Source organism: Triticum urartu, chromosome 4A (assembly GCF_056163025.1).
Source record: "Triticum urartu cultivar PI428250 chromosome 4A, HENAU_Tu73, whole genome shotgun sequence".
Classification (NCBI taxonomy): Eukaryota; Viridiplantae; Streptophyta; class Magnoliopsida; order Poales; family Poaceae; genus Triticum; species Triticum urartu.
This window is the reverse complement of record NC_141876.1, coordinates 26,504,871-26,522,460: the sequence shown is the minus strand read 5'-3', so window position 1 is coordinate 26,522,460 and position 17,590 is coordinate 26,504,871. Positions and strand designations below refer to the sequence as shown.

The 17,590-nt window shown below is 44.1% G+C and overlaps 2 protein-coding genes and 1 pseudogene across 3 annotated transcripts; all 3 read left to right on the top strand.

Annotated features, from left to right (window-relative positions):
- The first annotated feature begins 906 nt into the window (after window positions 1–906).
- LOC147974577 (uncharacterized) lies at window positions 907–1,404 on the top strand. The gene has a single exon (XM_087520082.1). The coding sequence runs from the start codon at window positions 907–909 to the stop codon at window positions 1,402–1,404; it is 498 nt and encodes a 165-aa protein (XP_087376208.1).
- A 1,156-nt stretch (window positions 1,405–2,560) lies between these two features.
- On the top strand, window positions 2,561–6,968 carry LOC125554554 (tyrosine--tRNA ligase 1, cytoplasmic-like). Its single transcript, XM_048718077.2, has 9 exons — window positions 2,561–2,803; window positions 2,911–3,176; window positions 3,261–3,342; window positions 4,134–4,236; window positions 4,347–4,426; window positions 4,568–4,713; window positions 4,926–5,031; window positions 5,169–5,228; window positions 6,821–6,968. Exons 1-9 carry the CDS (start codon window positions 2,618–2,620, stop codon window positions 6,845–6,847), a joined length of 1,056 nt encoding a protein of 351 aa, XP_048574034.1. The 5' UTR covers window positions 2,561–2,617; the 3' UTR covers window positions 6,848–6,968.
- Window positions 6,969–8,855: 1,887 nt separating this feature from the next.
- On the top strand, window positions 8,856–12,566 carry LOC125550384 (putative protein phosphatase 2C 65 pseudogene; annotated as a pseudogene). Its single transcript, XR_015600174.1, has 3 exons — window positions 8,856–10,175; window positions 10,775–11,359; window positions 11,861–12,566. The product of XR_015600174.1 is annotated as a putative protein phosphatase 2C 65 pseudogene (transcript).
- Window positions 12,567–17,590: the final 5,024 nt, after the last annotated feature.

The following is a 17,590-nucleotide window of genomic DNA, read 5'->3' as shown; positions in this document are numbered from 1 at the left end:
ATCGTCGGTATCCCTATACCTTGTTCAATCTCGTTACCGGCAAGTCTCTTTACTCGTTCCGTAACACATCATCCCGTGATCAACTCCTTGATCACATTGTGCACATTATGATGATGTCCTACCGAGTGGGCCCAGAGATACCTCTCCGTTTACACGGAGTGACAAATCCCAGTCTCGATTCGTGCCAACCCAACAGACACTTTCGGAGATACCTGTAGTGTACCTTTATAGCCACCCAGTTACGTTGTGACGTTTGGTACACCCAAAGCATTCCTACGGTATCCGGGAGTTGCACAATCTCATGGTCTAAGGAAATGATACTTGACATTAGAAAAGCTTTAGCATACGAACTACACGATCTTTGTGCTAGGCTTAGGATTGGGTCTTGTCCATCACATCATTCTCCTAATGATGTGATCCCGTTATCAATGACATCCAATGTCCATGGTCAGGAAACCGTAACCATCTATTGATCAACGAGCTAGTCAACTAGAGGCTTACTAGGGACATGGTGTTGTCTATGTATCCACACATGTATCTGAGTTTCCTATCAATACAATTATAGCATGGATAATAAACGATTATCATGAACAAGGAAATATAATAATAACTAATTTATTATTGCCTCTAGGGCATATTTCCAACAAAAACTACCTTCGTTGCCTGACATCAACTCAGTCCAAGAAGTGGGCACAACATCTATCCATGGCAGAGTACTGGTATAACACGTCATACCATTCCTCTCTATAGAAAACACCGTTTGAAGTAGCTTATGGATACCCACCTCCCAACATCTGCGAGAACATTCTGCCCAATAACCTGTCAACAGAGGCTCAGCAGTTTTACACCGACAGAGATGCACTCCTCCAGCACCTGAAAACCAACTTAACAGCTGCTCAAGCCCGCATGAAGAAGTATGCGGATCGTAAACGCACTGAGAGAGTACTAGAAGTGGGGGATATGGTATATCTCAAGATGCAACCCTACCGCCTGAATGCTTTCGGCGCACGCTCTCACATCAAGCTACAGAGCAAGTACTATGGGCATTTCCGTGTCATAGCCAAAGTTGGGCGCGTCGCTTACAAGCTCCTCTTACCTGACAGCACCAACATCCACCCAGTGTTCCACGTCAGCCAGTTGAAAAAACATGTTGGGCACTCGGCCGTTCCTTGTGCTGACCTCCCTCTGGTTCGAGCAGATGGGTTGATACTTACTGAACCTGTTCTGGTACTGGAGACTCGCCAGGTACCGCGCAACAACCTGCCGGTGGTTCAATGGCTCGTCCAATGGGCAAACTTGCCACCTAACGAAGCATCATGGGAAGACGCGTCATTCATGAAGAAGACCTTTCCTGCATTCTTCAAAGCAACCATTGATCGCTGGTTCAACAGATCACCTCCTTGAGGACAAGCTCGATTTTGCCCGGGGGCATTGTCAGGCCTGCATCTTCAATTAACTAGTGTCTCCCTTCTTCAGTTAACGACCGTCCATGATCTACCACCGAACCGACGATCGGACTGCTCACGTTGCTCGCCGTCCCACTGTACCGTTTCGGCCGTTTCCTGTAGCGTTTCATTTATGGCACTGTTGCCGTCACCGCGTGCCAGCTGAGCTATAAAGCTTGCACCCCTCGTCTTGTAATGCATTCCTTATCTAAGAACCATTTCATTACTCAAACATATATCTTACATCAATACAAAACCCTAGTTCGGTTCCTACTTTCCCCTTTCTTCTTCGCGAGATCTGTGATCCTCCCGTTCGAATCCACCCCGATCCCTTCCGGGGCGTGACAGGCTAGCATGGAGGCCTGCGTCGGTGAAGCCCGGATCAGGGCTTTGTGGAGGAACGAGTCCCGGCGGCCGCGAGGGCCTCCAGCGCGTTGTCCAGGCGGCTGGCGGCGACGTGGGATAGGAGGACCAACGTCCGGTGGCTTTCGGTCGTTGTGGTAGAGCTCCCATCGGGAGAGGGCGGCAGGGTCGAGCTCCTGTGGGCAGATAGGGAGGCGGGGATGGGCCTGGCCGTAGGTGACGCTGGAGCTCGCCGTTGACCAGGAAGACGGTGGCGGCGCCTAACCCTAGTTCGCGAGAGAGATGTGGGTGGTCGGGAGAGAGGTCGAGAGATGGGGGTCGGGAGGACGGCGAACGACGGGGCAAATTCAATGGACTGCGGGTTGATATGGCACTTTTTGAGGGACTAAAATGCAAAACGAAACGTTTTTCTCCGTTTTAACACTTAAAACAGTACTGCGGGTTAATTACCAAAAACTACAGGGACTATTTTGTAAAATTCTTTATTATTATTATTATTATATTATATATTGTATTTTGTTATTGTTGTTGTTATTATTTATTATATTATATATTATTTATTATATTAATGTAAATATACTCCGTACGAATCTCTTGTTCCGCGCCCCCCCTTTTGTCCGGCCGCCTCCCGTCACGATCTCTCTCAATCTATATATGTAGATTCTCTCTCCGTCGATTCGCCTCTCTACACGTCTTTTCCTTGTATATAAGAGGGGGTGGGGGAAGACCTTCCTCCGGCGGATCCGCAGTCCACGCCCCATCAACGTAATCGATCGCGTCCACACTGCCTGGCGCGGTGACCAGCCGTAATGTCTGCCTCGGAGGAGCTCTCGAATACCATGGCAGTGATGACCCCGGAAGAGCGCTTGGCGACGGTGTTGAGCATCGCGGAAGAGTGCATCGGGGAGGACGAGCTGCTACCCCTGCTGCATGTCAAGCACAACCCGGTATGCTATGTTGACTTCGAGCCCTCTTGCCGCGTGCACATCGCCCAGGTTCTTAATAAATCCATCTTCTCCGTCGAATCAATTAGTTGTGCCTATAACTTCGCTACATGCACATCTATTATGTCAAAATAAATCAGACATTTGTTTTTTTTCAGGGTGTTGGGAAAGCGATAAATGTAAATAGAATGGTCAGAGCTGGATGTAAAGTGAAGATTTTGGTAGCGGTCCAGAAGACGGCAAAGGATTTGGACAAGGTTAGAACAATCAGTCGCTACATGATTGAGATTTGGGAATCTCTTGGCATGAACATAGACAAGGTGGAATTTATATGGTCCCCTGAACAAATCAACAACCGTGCACAAGAGTATTGGCCACTTGTAATGGACATTGCGCGGAGAAATAAAGTTGAAAGATTAATGAGGTATATTTCCCATCCAGATTGCGTTTACCTTTAATGTTATATTTGCCCCTTCCAGATATTAACATATGATCTGTCATTTGCTAGATTGCAACTTAACCCGGCTCACGTGAGTGCTACCAAGCTCTTAGACCCCATCATGCGGTGTGCTGACATACTCTTTACGGAGGTTAGTATGTTCACATCCTAGTATTTTGTGAATACGCAACATGCTCCGTGATAAGGAAGCCTATATGAGTGCTGACTTATGGCTGCTGAGTTTGGAGTTTGGTATTTTTTAAAAAAATCAAAAAACATATTTAAAGTTAAAAAAAACTATTTTGTTGTGAAAACTTATATGTATGCAGTATGGTTCTGTGAAATTTTGTTTGAAAATATTGTGATTTGTGGCTACACAGAAAGGACAAAATATCGGGTCAACAAAAAAATCTGCCCATTTGAAATACAAACTTATCTTTTTTTATGCCACATGTGAAAAGTATATTGTTATAAAATTCCGCACATACTAGTCTATACCCCTATATAGTGTGCGGATAACTTTGAAAGTTGGTCGTTGAATGAAGCCAATCCGACTGTGCATAGATGGCAAATCCGAGCACTACTGGCCATTGGATATCATCTACATTCCACCAGATCATGCCACATGTATAATCTAGAAGACTCCATGCTTTTTTTTGTTAATGAATTGCCACTATTTGTTTTTTACTTTATGCTTTACAATGCACAATTCCGTGAATCTTAAAATAGATTATTTTTTTATAAAACTAATTAATTTTGAATGAGATGAATTATACAAATTAAATGAACATCTACATCATGCATATATGATTCAAAGCTTACATGCTATAGTATGGTATTTATATATGATTCAATGAAACCTAACAAGCTTACGACTTTTTTCTTAGTTTTACTGACTTATTAATAACATGCCGTTATGATTTTTTTAATTATTTTTTGTAGGTAGACATATGCCTGGTGGGCATAGATCAAAGAGAGGAGAATATCATGGCTAGGGAATATTGTGAATGCATGGGAAAGAATAAACCAATTATATTGCTACATCGTATCCATTTTTTAATGAATATGTGATTTGTATATCTATTTTACTGTTGGTATGCATGGTTAGAGATAGCTAGGTCTGTGGTGTATGTGCTTATCCATAACACTAACTAGACATGCTAACTAGTTTCAAAGAAGGCCAAAAGATGTCAAAGAGTAATCCATCCTTGGATATATTTATGGATGATAGCGAGGTTTGTATCACGATTTTTCTTCTATTAACAACTTTTAGTTACTTCAAACAGTTAAGTTATTAATCACTAGAAATATCAATTGATATTTACGCATTTTTCTTTTGTGGTGATAATGACTTCATGATGGACTTGTTTATTCAGGGTTTGGTGAAGTTGAAGATAAATAAAGCTTTCTGCCCTATCAAAATTGTTGAAGGAAATATATGCTTGGAGTACATTGAACACATTGTTTTCCCTAGTCTTGAAAAGTTTGAGATAGTTCGGCATGAAAGTCATGGTGGTAGCAGGTAATATTTTTCTTCTAGATAAACTATAACTAGAAATTTTATTATTTGCCATAGGTTATGCATGAGCAATAAAGAAGTCGCACATTTTATGCTATTATCAGTTACAAATTACTCCAAAATTTGAATTATTAAGCACCAGTTAAGTTATGAGCTCTGGATATGACAGCAGTTCAATTATTTTGGTAGATCTTAACTTGTGCCCTCTTAAACAGAACTTACCTTGGAATGGAAGAATTCGTTGCGGATTATCATAGTGGTGCTTTGCATCCTCGTGATGTGAAAAATTCTCTTGCAAAAGCAATAAATGACATATTGCAGGTAAAATACACTTTCCAACTTTATATGTAAACTGAACCTATTACAAAATCATTTTTGCCTTTTCCGTGTTCCAGTTTTTTATTTGGAAATATACTTGTAGTGTATTTATGATCTTACCAGTTTCTCTTCTACCACAGCCTGTTCGTGACCACTTCAACAAAAACAATGAAGCCAAAGTTTTGCATAATATCGTTAAGGTACATGCTTCTGAACTTCATCAATTACATAATGTTCACATTAATTTTGGTTGTTATATGGCCTATACTTTTTAAGGCCCACACTATAAGAATAATAAGACATTTGAACCTTTGTGCATTATGCTTTCTGTGAACCACATGAGGACGTGTAGCCGCACTCGCCGGCCGTTCTCACACATGGGACAACTCAACTCGTTAATACTTCCTAGAGATCTTAGGGCATCTCCAACGCGGATCCTCAAACGGTCCTCATCCTTTCGGACCAAACTGTCTAGATCCAGTCTGCCATCCAATTTGGTACCTTATTGGTCTGCGGAGCGGTTCGGACCTTCACCACGTAGGACTCCGACACCCCTGTCCCACCCAACTCCCCCTTCCGATCCACTTCTCTTCCACTCCGTCATGCTCCCCCTTGCCTTGCATCTACACCTTCCCGCACATCATAGGACGTCACAGCCCCCACCAACGCAGCCGCCATCCACCCAGAATCCCTCCGCAACCATGTACCCTCTGCCCCAGTACCGACGACGTCCATAGCAAACACCACACCCGACATGTGTTCGGTCAAATGACATTGAGCTTATTTTTGAACTTCATCTTGTTTCTTAGAGAAAGCACGAGGGCGGGGTACTCGGTGAAGGATGATAAGTTGTTGTGTGATGCGTGGTTGGTTATATCTATGGACTTTGTAGGCAGGAGCGCAAGGGGCGGGGTCTTTTGGCAGAGCGTGCATCGCTCGTTTCATGTGCGAAAGCACTTTGCGCCCTACGACATGCGCATCATCCATGAACACAATGCGAAGTTGTTAGGGCATCGACATGAAAAACTTGTTGAACATCTGGTTATCTAGTTGAACTATTGTTGCATTAGAGATATTTGCATGCAACTTATGGATGAATTGTGCTATTTTCTATAATTATTTTGATTGTTGTGGGGGCTTGGTTAGTTGAATTTTGTAGAATTCCATCATGTTTCTTTCCGTATGTTGAAATCATGTTTGAAATTTATGCGGACAAGGTTGGATGACCGGCTCCCACATCAATATCTGTGGACTAGTCCTCACCGGTCCACAGACGGATACGGTGTCCGATTTGGAGTCAGTTTGGAGATGCCCTTATACAACAAGACGCACGTCTGTCTTTTGCTAGTTTACTAATCTCTCCGTAGGACACCCGTGGACATTTCTAAGTTGATTATCTCTTTTAGAACCTTCTATAAATATTGTATTATCTGAATATTTCCTAACGCGAGAAGAAGAATCTATCTAAAATTAATCTTCCATGTCAAATCTAGTTATTCGTGAGAACTCACCTTTTTTTCTAGAATATTATCGAGTATATGTTTTGTTTGTAACACTCCCACTATGCTTATTTTAAGGCTTACAATAAACTGATAGAATGTTTTGTTAGGAGATCTTGAATCATGGGTTTATTTGATCGTCAGTGTCGCATTATTTTGAAAGATGTAGGGGAAAACATTTATGTGCTCAAACTGAATGTCAATTTTGTAATAACCACTCTCCAGGATGCACCTCTCTTATTGTTATAAGCAGCATATAATGTAAATTAACTGGAAAATTTCATCTTCTGCAGGAGTACCTAGCAACTAATCCAGCTTAACAATCGTCCATCCCCTAAGAGGAATCCCTGAAGCACAGATTACCAAGAAGCAACATACATTATGGGCCTTACGGTTCTCATCGCACATACTACCAAGAAGCAATTTCCTGGGGCTGCTCAATCGGCTTTCCCTTTCCCGTCCCCTGCTATCTTTAATATGCATAGATGATACTGAATTTTGTCCATGCATATGGAACCCAGGGAGTAACCCGATTTGGAAGAAAAATATTTCTTGGCCCAAAGGTATCTGAGATTATATATACTTTAAACTATCTTTTCGAGTGACATGTGGGTCACATATTTTTAATGTACTAGATGGTGTCCCAATTGAACATTTTGGGTTCAGACGGTTTCAAAAATGAGTAGAAAATGCTAGATAAAAATGAATTTTCTGGACAGTCGTGCATATAATTTGGTTTTTGTTTCGAATTTAGCAAAAGCCACATTTTGAAGTTCTTAAAAAATATTAATAAAGTAACATAAAGGGCAGCTCTGGCCATCGCTCTGGAAGCTATTTTAGGCCTTGTTTGGCAGAGGGGGTTTTCAAGCCCCAAAGGGACCGACATTACCTGGGATTTGGTGAATCCCTCCAATTCACCAATCCTCCACATTCCCTCCCAATCCCCTACATTCCCTTGCACGTAAATTTTCTAAATACCCACGAGAATGATAAGTGTTTAAAGTCATTTTTCTTTGGGCCTCCCGCGGACACCCTCAACGTCATTTGATCACGATCAGACAGACGACAATTTTTCTGCTTTTTTTGCGCCGCATGGCAATTTTCACCACCGATCATGGTAAATCCTACAAAGTTGCCATGGCAAGTTTGGTGTTTGCTTGGAAAAGCGCTCCCAAGATACTATGGTCCAATACTTAATGGTACAGCTGCACCCACTACTGCAGATTGGGCCTGAGACGACTGGGAACATATTTGGTGCACCAAGACAATTGATGCTACCGGTGCACCGGACCCGTTGCACATTCAAAAATATTCAAAAAAAGTTACAAAAAATTTAGCGTATCGACACAACATCAATGTATGTTGTCACAAAAATTCAAATCAAAATTCAAAACAATGCTCATGATATAAAAATGACAAATTTGACCTCAATGTGCTAATGGGCCAAAACTGAAGCCTAACTTGTGTTATGTACTATTCAGTATCAAATTTGTTATTTTTGTATCTTGAGCAATGTTTCAAATATTGATTTAAAATTTTCTGACAACGTACATTGATGTTGTGTCAATGCACTAGATTTTTTTTCAGATTTTTTGGAACATTTTTGAATGTGCAACGAGCGACCGGTGCACCGGTAGCACAAATTGCCCCGGTGCACCAGATACATCCCCACACACCACTAGACCAAATTGTGTGATGTAGGCATCACAAACAGTAGTAGAAAAATAAACTCATGTGCCAGGAATGAAACACACATATTCCTATATTGTGAACGTGTGCGTTGATTGGCAAACACTTTACGTAATCAAATTGTTTGTGATGGCTTGGAGCATCGCACACCATGCGTGATATGTATACTCGTGCGTGATTGTTTGAAAGTTAGGCACACGATTTATAAAGGCAACTTGGGTGTAATATCTCGTGACAACGCATATGATTTTGTCATGTGAATTGTGTGCTCTATTGGGTACACAATTGAACATATAGACCGCTCTAGACTACCCGCCAAACCGAGGCATCTGCGTCATGAAATCATCCTCATTCACTCGATCTGCCTCGCTGGAGCTTTTTTACCGCGCTGGCAGAGATCCTACCGCTTGTTTTTTTCACGTTATCATTTCTTACTCATCTGGATGACGGGTGGGCCACATCTCTCACGGGTCCGGCTTGGCGGGGTAGGTACTGAGGGTGCGTCGCTTGTGCCTGGGTGAAAAAAAAAACAATTACAGACCAACGAGGCGTCGTGGGGCTGCCAGGCGGGTGGGTGGATTGGCGCTGGTATACCCTCACCGTCCTTCCATGCACCCAGCTAGATCTCTTCCGCTTCAGAAACATTGGGCCCATTTGTTAGCCTCTGTGGTAGATGTGGCGCAGGTGAGAGTTTGCGAGGTGGCTTGGTCCGCGATTGGTGGTGTGGACGCCGGATGAGACGCGAGCAGTAAAACCTAGCTACCAAATCCGCTCCCGTCCTCGTTTCTCTCCCCCTCCTTCCTTCTCTCCATTGTCCGATGCCCATCGGCGGCGCATGGATCTGTATCGGGTGCGGGTTAGGTGAGGCGGTGGTTGTGTGAAGGAGCAGGGGAGGTGGGCGACAAGGACGGGAATCAGCGCCGTCGTGGTGCAGTGGAGCTGCTGGGAAGGATGAGGAGCGCGGCTGCATCCCGGGGGGTGCTGGTGGAGGGCGCACGCATTCCATGGGGTGCGCGCACGGCAGGTGCCGCCTGCCGCGGGGCGACGGCGGAGGGCGGCGGGAAGGCGGTGGCGTGCCCGGTAGCCGCGCTGTGGTGCCGGGTGCGGGCCTGGCGCTGGAGTACACCACGCTGACGGTGGACGGCCTCTACCCGGACTCCCCGGGCCGGGAGTCGCAGGACGTGTACCTCGTGGCCACGCGCTCCGCGGGCGACCCCGATCTCCACCTCTTCGCGGTCTTCGACGGCCACGGCGCCTGGTCCCGGTTCTCGTGGGATGGGCTTCCCCGCCTCCTCCTCCTCGCGGCCGAGGACGACGCCTCCAGAGGGAGCCTCCTCGCGTCGGACCCCGCGGGGGCGTTCCGGGCGGCTATGGTCGGGGTCAACGAGGAGATGCGCGCGGCGGCGGCCGTGGACAACTCCGTGAGCGGGACCACCGCCGTCGCGGCGCTCGTGGCCGGCGGCGTGCTCCACGTGGCCAACGTCGGGGACTTGCGCGCCGTGACCGGGTCTGGCGCGTCGGCCGCGTCGTCGCCGAGGAGGTGTCGTGGGACCAGGCGCCGTTCCACGCCGACGAGCGTGCGCGCGGGTCATGTCCGTCGAGCAGGTGGAGGGCGTGCGCGACCCCGACGCCGAGGGCTGGCTCGCCTACGAGGGGTACCCCGCCTCGCGTCTGGGCCCGCCATGGGCTCTACCCGAGCACGGCCTTCACGCGCAGCCTCGGCAACCGTGAGGTGAAGACCGTGGAGATCACCCCGGCCCACCTCTTCGTCGTCGTCGCAAGCGATGGCGTGTTCGGAGTTCCTCTCCAGCCAGGAAGTGCACACACTCTTGTCCTCTTCCTAATTTCTTTCCTCCTATAAATGCCCTGCTCCTTCTTTGAACTTTTTCTGATCTTTGCTTGTGCAGATTTTGTGCTACTCCTACAAGGTGTTTGATGAAAATCCCAGAAGGCTAGCAGGTGAGGATTAGTCTATGCAAGCCACGTGATTTCATTCTTCAAAATATTAGTTCCAGTCAATCATAAAAAGATGATTTCGAGATTAATAAAAGTATAAAGAAACAAGGAATATCCAGTCAAAACATTAGTTCCACTCAATCATAACAAGAATCCATGAAGTAGATATTTACTTCTGTTTATGGGGCTCTCGACCCTACAGAATTCTTCATGATGATTTTACCCATAGATTAGCATTTGGTAACTTGATTTTTCCCCCTGTTGTATAAGACTATAGGAGACATGAAATTTTGTATATTTTGTTTTGTCATGAGGTTATTTTTAGGTTTGCTTGTGTTCTCTTTTATCCTTTTCAAACGCGGATAGGAAAAGAAAACTGAAACATGTTCACTAAAATGCGTGCTTTGTAGGCTTTTGTTTTCATGTAGCGGTGTATTTGAGTGTACACTTACCTGACTTCATATACTACTGCATCTTTTGTTTATCGCTAGAACTGTTGTCAGTACCAAATGTGCAAATGGTATTAAGTTCATACAGTGAGCTATGCCTGATAGTTATTGGTGTCATTTCCCCTCCTGAAATCATTGTTTTCCTATTTGTAGGAGCTTTGATAAGGTTGCTCACCAACGAGCTGGACGTGTTTTTGTCCTGGGTACTTGCATGATGGAAGAAGAAATTGGGTATTCCTAAATGTGCTACTGCAGATCAAAGGTGAACTCATCCCATTTTCTTACTTCAATCTCAGGTTATGTGAGGAGGTGAGGATAATAATAATTGGATAAACATTGTTTGAGATCCACCTGACTCATCCCAAGTTTTTGCAAGGTTTGCCTCATGCTATTTATATTTTGTTCTTGCGTGTAAACAGGTTAGCGGCTTAATTGACCCAGGTTTTGTAACATATCAATGGTGAGCGATGCCATATACTGATCTGAGTTTTGGTTTTGCTAGACCACGATTGTTATTAAACATGTATGTGCAGTTATATTCTTTTATGGATGCAATTTGGCAGTTTTGATTCCATTTGATGTATTATCTAAAATTTGCTCATTACCTTGATCTTTTAATTCCATTTGAAGGCAGATTTGATTTTGTCTTGGGATTAACAGGGAAAAAGGGTCAGTTTTGTTCTGCACTAATCACAAAAAAGGATGCCACTGAAAATATTGGATCTATGTGAGGAAAAGGTCGGATCACTTCCTATTCTTTGCTTTCATTTAGTTGTCAGTTTTTTGGAATGCTTCTAAAAGAAACCGCATTACTGCAAACTGTCACTGTCTATTGTAAGAGTTTACATGGTTAGGTGATATGACCAGTTTGTTTTATAGTCTCAGTTTGTTTGTGCATTAACTTACATCTGCTAATATCTACTGACTTCTACAGATGTAAGTTACTTATACAGTAGAAACCAAATATGTGGGCATAAGGAATCACTACTTTAGAGAAGGGTTTCAAAAAGATGATATGATATTAACTAAAATTTACCCTTGCTTTGTCCCTACAGGATAATGACTACCTGATAGTGATTCCTTATGCCCACATATTTGCCCTCATGCTGAAAGCTCTAAAGCTGCCCCCTGCAACTTACCAGCACAAAATATACCCAGGCGGAAAGAATCGTGTAACAGTGACTTTCATTTCTACTTTGGAATTGCTAGATGATTCACTTGTCCCGAGTTCTATACCAGGTGCAATCTTAGATAGCTATGAAGATGCAGAAGACAGTGCTGCTATGGAGGCTATTAGATACATGGAGAATGCATATGGCAAAGAAATGAGGGGCTACCACTACACCCATGTCAAGAGGCTAGAAAATCAAGTGACGCACCTGGTCAAATGGTTGACTTCATCGAATGAGACAATCAAGAAGCTGCGCAAAACATGCTACTACGCTGTTAGGTATATGAACTCGTATTCTGCCCAAATAGAAAACACAACAGCTGCTCGCCACCTGAAAGGTCAGGATAACACCAAGGGAGTTTATGAAAACAGCTCTTGCAAGCATCGAAGGACTGACGCAAAGGCTACGCTACATTGCTATGAAGTTTGAGCAGCGCCTTGAAGCAACCAGAAACAGTTTCTGGTAAACTTTGCTGAATGTATCCTGGACAGCGTGCTTCATCGGTTACTGCAACAACCACCTTTTGTTTCATATCTATCAGACCAGCATCTTTCCCATTTTGGACTACTCTCAGCAAGATATGTATAGACTTTAGTCCTCCCTTGCTGCCTCTGGTGAAAAGTAGTCTATGATGTAGTCTACGATCTTTAGACTTTATTGTTGTCTCTATGGTCAAGAGCGGTTTACCATCGCTTATTGTATATATGTGAAAGTCTCCTCTTCTACTGTTGTTTTCAGAACACTATGACTGAAGAAAACAACCTTTCCTTTTATGCATGCTTTCACACTAATGTTTGCATCAAACATTCCCTGTGATCATATCTGCAGCACTTACAAGCTCATATTAAGATTTCTTTATGTTGTGTGACCAAATTCAGAAGTGAACTTTTGCTGTTTATATGCTTAGTGTGCCCTATACATGTTGTTTGGAAATTCTTTTTCTCTGCAACCTAGATTCGTTCTGCTCCCCATTTTTCCTTTTCCTGTTGCCATGAGCCTATGCCCGGGATCCTAATATAGTGCCATATTTCGTCCTTAGACACTGTTTTGGTTGATTTTAGTTCTTCCTAAACTCCACCCAATGCATATTTTTTGTTATCCTGAGGATGGTGCTTAGGCAGGCTTTGGTTTCAGATCTGGCCTATGTTCAGTTTTAGAGAGAATCAGCATAGATTTGGGGATTCTCCTTATAACAATGAAAGAAAGCATCAGATTTTAAGATTGAGGCAATATTTCTGTTCAGTTAGGACTTAGTATTGTGTTCTGATGGCTAGAGAACAGAGAACAATTCTCCTTCGCTTCCTGATAGCTGAAACTGGTTCGCACGATTAACTTGTTGTAGATATTATATTTGTTCTTCACAAAAGAGATTGCCGTGGACTATGTGATGCACATGGCTGATTGACTGAATATTTTGTTAAGGGTGAAAATACTGCAGGGCCTTCTTCTGAAGAATACTATAGCATCAGCAACAATTTCTTTTTGTTTTCTACTAGCAACACCGACCAAACACCTGCACCTCTTAATCCCAGGTTTTCTTGTTACTTGACCAAAACTACAAGCAGAGCAATTTTAAGGTCATGTTGTTCTCTTTGCAGATAGGTACACAGCACATATAATTTGGTTACTCTGATAATTGTATGTCTTTCAAGAGATTTATACACACACAAGCAGATACAAAATCATAGACTATAGTTGCTGATAGTATATTCTTCCTTATATCATTTAACCGCTCCAAAGACAACAATCTCAATCATGTTTTATCACAGGTAACATATATTGCTGATCGGTCTTAGCGATACAACAACAGTCTGAATATGATCTCCAGCAAACAAACCACTATTATTGGAGCCTGGACGATGATATCGAAGGAATTTCTGCTCTGAGCAATGCAGGCTACGAAGAATAGCAGTTATGAATAGCTGCCTCAAAGAAGTCGTTCTAAACATCCAGCGATACATCTGTCTAACATATCTCTGCCTATCTACATGCCTTGCTCATAACATTGTTAATGATTAAAAAACATGTATCATCAGCAACCATCTATCTATCATCAATCCATACTTACTTCCATATGTTTCATTCAGTGTCTACATATTTTGATGCACACACTTTAAATAGTTGGCTTGCTCTCGGCAACAATAATATGTTAGAGCATACTCTCGCGCCGATTAGCTTTCATTCGGCCTTTGCGCCATTGGCGCAACGGGTCATCTAGTAGAACTAAAGGAATGGTGTGCGATAACATGTAGTGGCTTGATGGTATTATTATGAAAAATGTGTGCTCATTTGTTAAGTTCGGCACACGTTTTGCTTTCACTAAAAATAAATTGTTAACTGGTAGCTGCTCGGTTAGTGCAAGAGTAACGATTAATCGGTAAATCGGCCTATTAACTGGATTAATCGGTCGACCATTAATCGGTAGATTGAATAGAAACTTGCCAACATATATCTAGTTTTTATTTGTATTATACCATATTCTCATGCTCCCAGCTATGTAATATTCCAAAAATTGATGTCGTACACATATAAATAGCATAGAGAGGAGGTAAAATTACTAACCCTAGATATTAGGGAGCGGTAGGTATGGGGCTATAAGGGATTACGGGCCAAACATTTAGGCTTTGTTTGCCCAGTAATGGGCCAGCAGAGATTAATCGGCTTAACAACTGATTAATCGGTTTAATCAACTAATTAATCGGTCTGACAAGTTAACCCGGCGAATAGGTACTATTCAATTCGGCCATGCTACGAGTAGCGATTAACTGGCCTGTTAACTGATTAATCAGGTGAATTCTTAAACAGTGACTGTCTACGATATTCACGGCATAGCACTAGCACACCTGCGGGTACGCATTGTGTGTGCACGCGTCGTCATGTCGTGCTAGCTCACGCTTCCTTCTTTCCTACGTTTTTCATATTAATGGTGTTATCTGAACACTCCACCGTTTTCCGCCACTCACCATTTTGTTTCCCGCCACCAACAAGAGTGGGCATAAAAATGCTAGGCGGCTACACACCAGCCATAGCGCAGCCTATATCCCCTCTACCATTTCAAGCATGCCAACCTGCGAAGTGCCGCCTCCGTCATCAACCTCCTCGAGGAGGAGAACCAGTCGGAGCTGGCCAGAGAGCAAGAGTGGTGCCGCAATGCATGAGTGGGCCCGTGTCTGCACACGGCTCTCCGCAGTGCACGGCGCAGCGTAAAGCAAGAGCGGCAACACGTCGCCAAGGAAGAAGTGCGGCGCGCTGATGGCTACTACGTAGCTTTATTCTTGTAGACTCCGTTGGGCTTCCAAACACAGAGTTTTATAGGACAATAACAAATTTTCCTCAAGTGGATGACCTAAAGTTTATCAATCCGTGGGAGATGTAGGATGAAGGTGTTTTAATCTCAAACAATCCTGCAACCAAATACAAAGAGTCTCTTGTGTCCCCAACACACCCAATATAATTGTCAGTTGTATAGGTGCACTAGTTCGGCGAAGAGGTGATGATAGATGTGTAATATGGATGGTAGAAATAGGTTTTTATAATTTGAATAGATAAAAACAAGGTAGCATGTAAAAAAAGTGTGAAAACGGTGTCTCGATGCTTACAAAACAAGGCCTAGTGTTCATACTTTCGCTAGTGCAATCTCCCAACATCATTAACATAACTGAATCACATAATCCCTCAGAGTGCGGCAAAGAATCACTCCAAAGTCTCTATTCCCATCGGAGAAAGTAGTTTAAAATCGTGTAGGTAGTAAACCACCTCAAGGTTGGGTTTCCAATCAATTTAAAAGAACCATCCCAAAGTGTCACGAATATTTGTAGAGATCGTACTACGACAACATCATATGATATGCATCAATCAACTCTAATTTCATCTAGATACACCAATGTCGCCACGAGTTTCCGTGAGTGAGACATGCATCAAATGATCTTAAAATCAAAATATTCAATCGAACATAAAGAAACCTCAAAGAGCAAGACTCAGTTCACCACAAAAATAAGAAAGGGAAGAGAACATCATTTGATTTAACTATATTGATAAAAGCTCATGATACATCAAGATTGTGTCAAATCAAGAACACGAGAGAGAGAGAGAGAGAGAGATCAAAGAAATAGCTCCTGGTATAAACCCTCAGCTGCGAGGATGAACTACCCACGCTGTTGGAAATATGCCCTAGAGGCAATAATAAATTGGTTATTATTATATTTCCTTGTTCATGATAATCGTTTATTATTCATGCTAGAATTGTATTGATAGGAAACTCAGATACATGTGTGGATACATGTCCCTAGTAAGCCTCTAGTTGACTAGCTCGTTGATCAATAGATGGTTACGGTTTCCTGACCATGGACATTGGATGTCGTTGATAACGGGATCACATCATTAGGAGAATGATATGATGGACAAGACCCAATCCTAAGCATAGCACTAGATCGTGTAGTTCGTATGCTAAAGCTTTTCTAATGTCAAGTATCATTTCCTTAGACCATGAGATTGTGCAACTCCCGGATACCGTAGGAGTGTTTTGGGTGTGCCAAACGTCACAACGTAACTGGGTGGCTATAAAGGTACACTACAGGTATCTCCGAAAGTGTCTGTTGGGTTGGCACGAATCGAGACTGGGATTTGTCACTCTGTGTGACGGAGAGGTATCTCTGGGCCCACTCGGTAGGATATCATCATAATGTGCACAATGTGATCAAGGAGTTGATCACGGGATGATGTGTTACGGAACGAGTAAAGAGACTTGCCGGTAACGAGATTGAACAAGGTATCGGGATACCGACGATCGAATCTCGGGCAAGTATCGTACCGATAGACAAAGGGAATTGTATACAGGATTGATTAAGTCCTTGACATCGTGGTTCATCCGATGAGATCATCGTGGAACATGTAGGAGCCAACATGGGTATCCAGATCCCGCTGTTGGTTATTGACCAGAGAACGTCTCGGTCATGTCTGCATGTCTCCCGAACCCGTAGGGTCTACACACTTAAGGTTCGATGACGCTAGGGTTATAAAGGAAGTTTGTATGTGGTTACCGAATGTTGTTTGGAGTCTCGGATGAGATCCTGGACGTCACGAGGAGTTCCGGAATGATCCGGAGGTAAATATTTATATATGGGAAGTCCTGTTTTGGTCACCGGAAAAGTTTCAGGGTTTATCGGTAACGTACCGGGACCACCGGGAGGGTCCCGGGGGTCCACTGAGTGGGGCCACCAATCCCGGAGGCTTGCATGGGCCAAGAGTGGTGAGGGACCAGCCCCTGAGTGGGCTGGTGCGCCTCCCACAAGGCCCAAGGTGCAGCAAAGGAGGAGAAGGGGAAACCCTAGGCTTAGATGGGCCCTAAGGCCCACCCTAGGGGGCGCCCCCCCTCTCCCCCTCTTGGCCGCCTCCCCTTTCCCATCTAGGGCTGCCGCCCCCCTAGGGGTGGGAACCCTAGAGGGGGCGCACCCTCCTCCCCTTCCCCTATATATATGAGGCCTAGGGGCTGCACAACATACACGATTGGATCTCTCCCTGTTGGTGCAGCCCTGTCTCTCTCTTCCTCCTCTCCCGTGGTGCTTGGCGAAGCCCTGCAGGATAGCCACGCTCCTCCACCACCACCACGCCGTTGTGCTGCTGCTGGATGGAGTCTTCCTCAACCTCTCCCTCTCTCTTTGCTGGATCAAGGCATGGGAGACGTCACCGGGCTGCACGTGTGTTGAACGCGGAGGTGCCGTCCGTTCGGCACTAGGATCTCCGGTGATTTGGATCACGACGAGTACGACTCCTTCAACCCGTTCTCTTGAACGCTTTC

Coding starts and splice junctions, on each gene's coding strand:
- LOC125554554 (XM_048718077.2), top strand. CDS start 2,618: ATGTCTGCCTCGGAGGAGCTCTCGAATACCATGGCAGTGATGACCCCG. Junction 3,177..3,260: donor AAAGTTGAAAGATTAATGAG/GTATATTTCCCA, acceptor GTCATTTGCTAG/ATTGCAACTTAACCCGGCTC. Junction 5,032..5,168: donor CAATAAATGACATATTGCAG/GTAAAATACACT, acceptor CTTCTACCACAG/CCTGTTCGTGACCACTTCAA.
- LOC147974577 (XM_087520082.1), top strand. CDS start 907: ATGAAGAAGTATGCGGATCGTAAACGCACTGAGAGAGTACTAGAAGTG.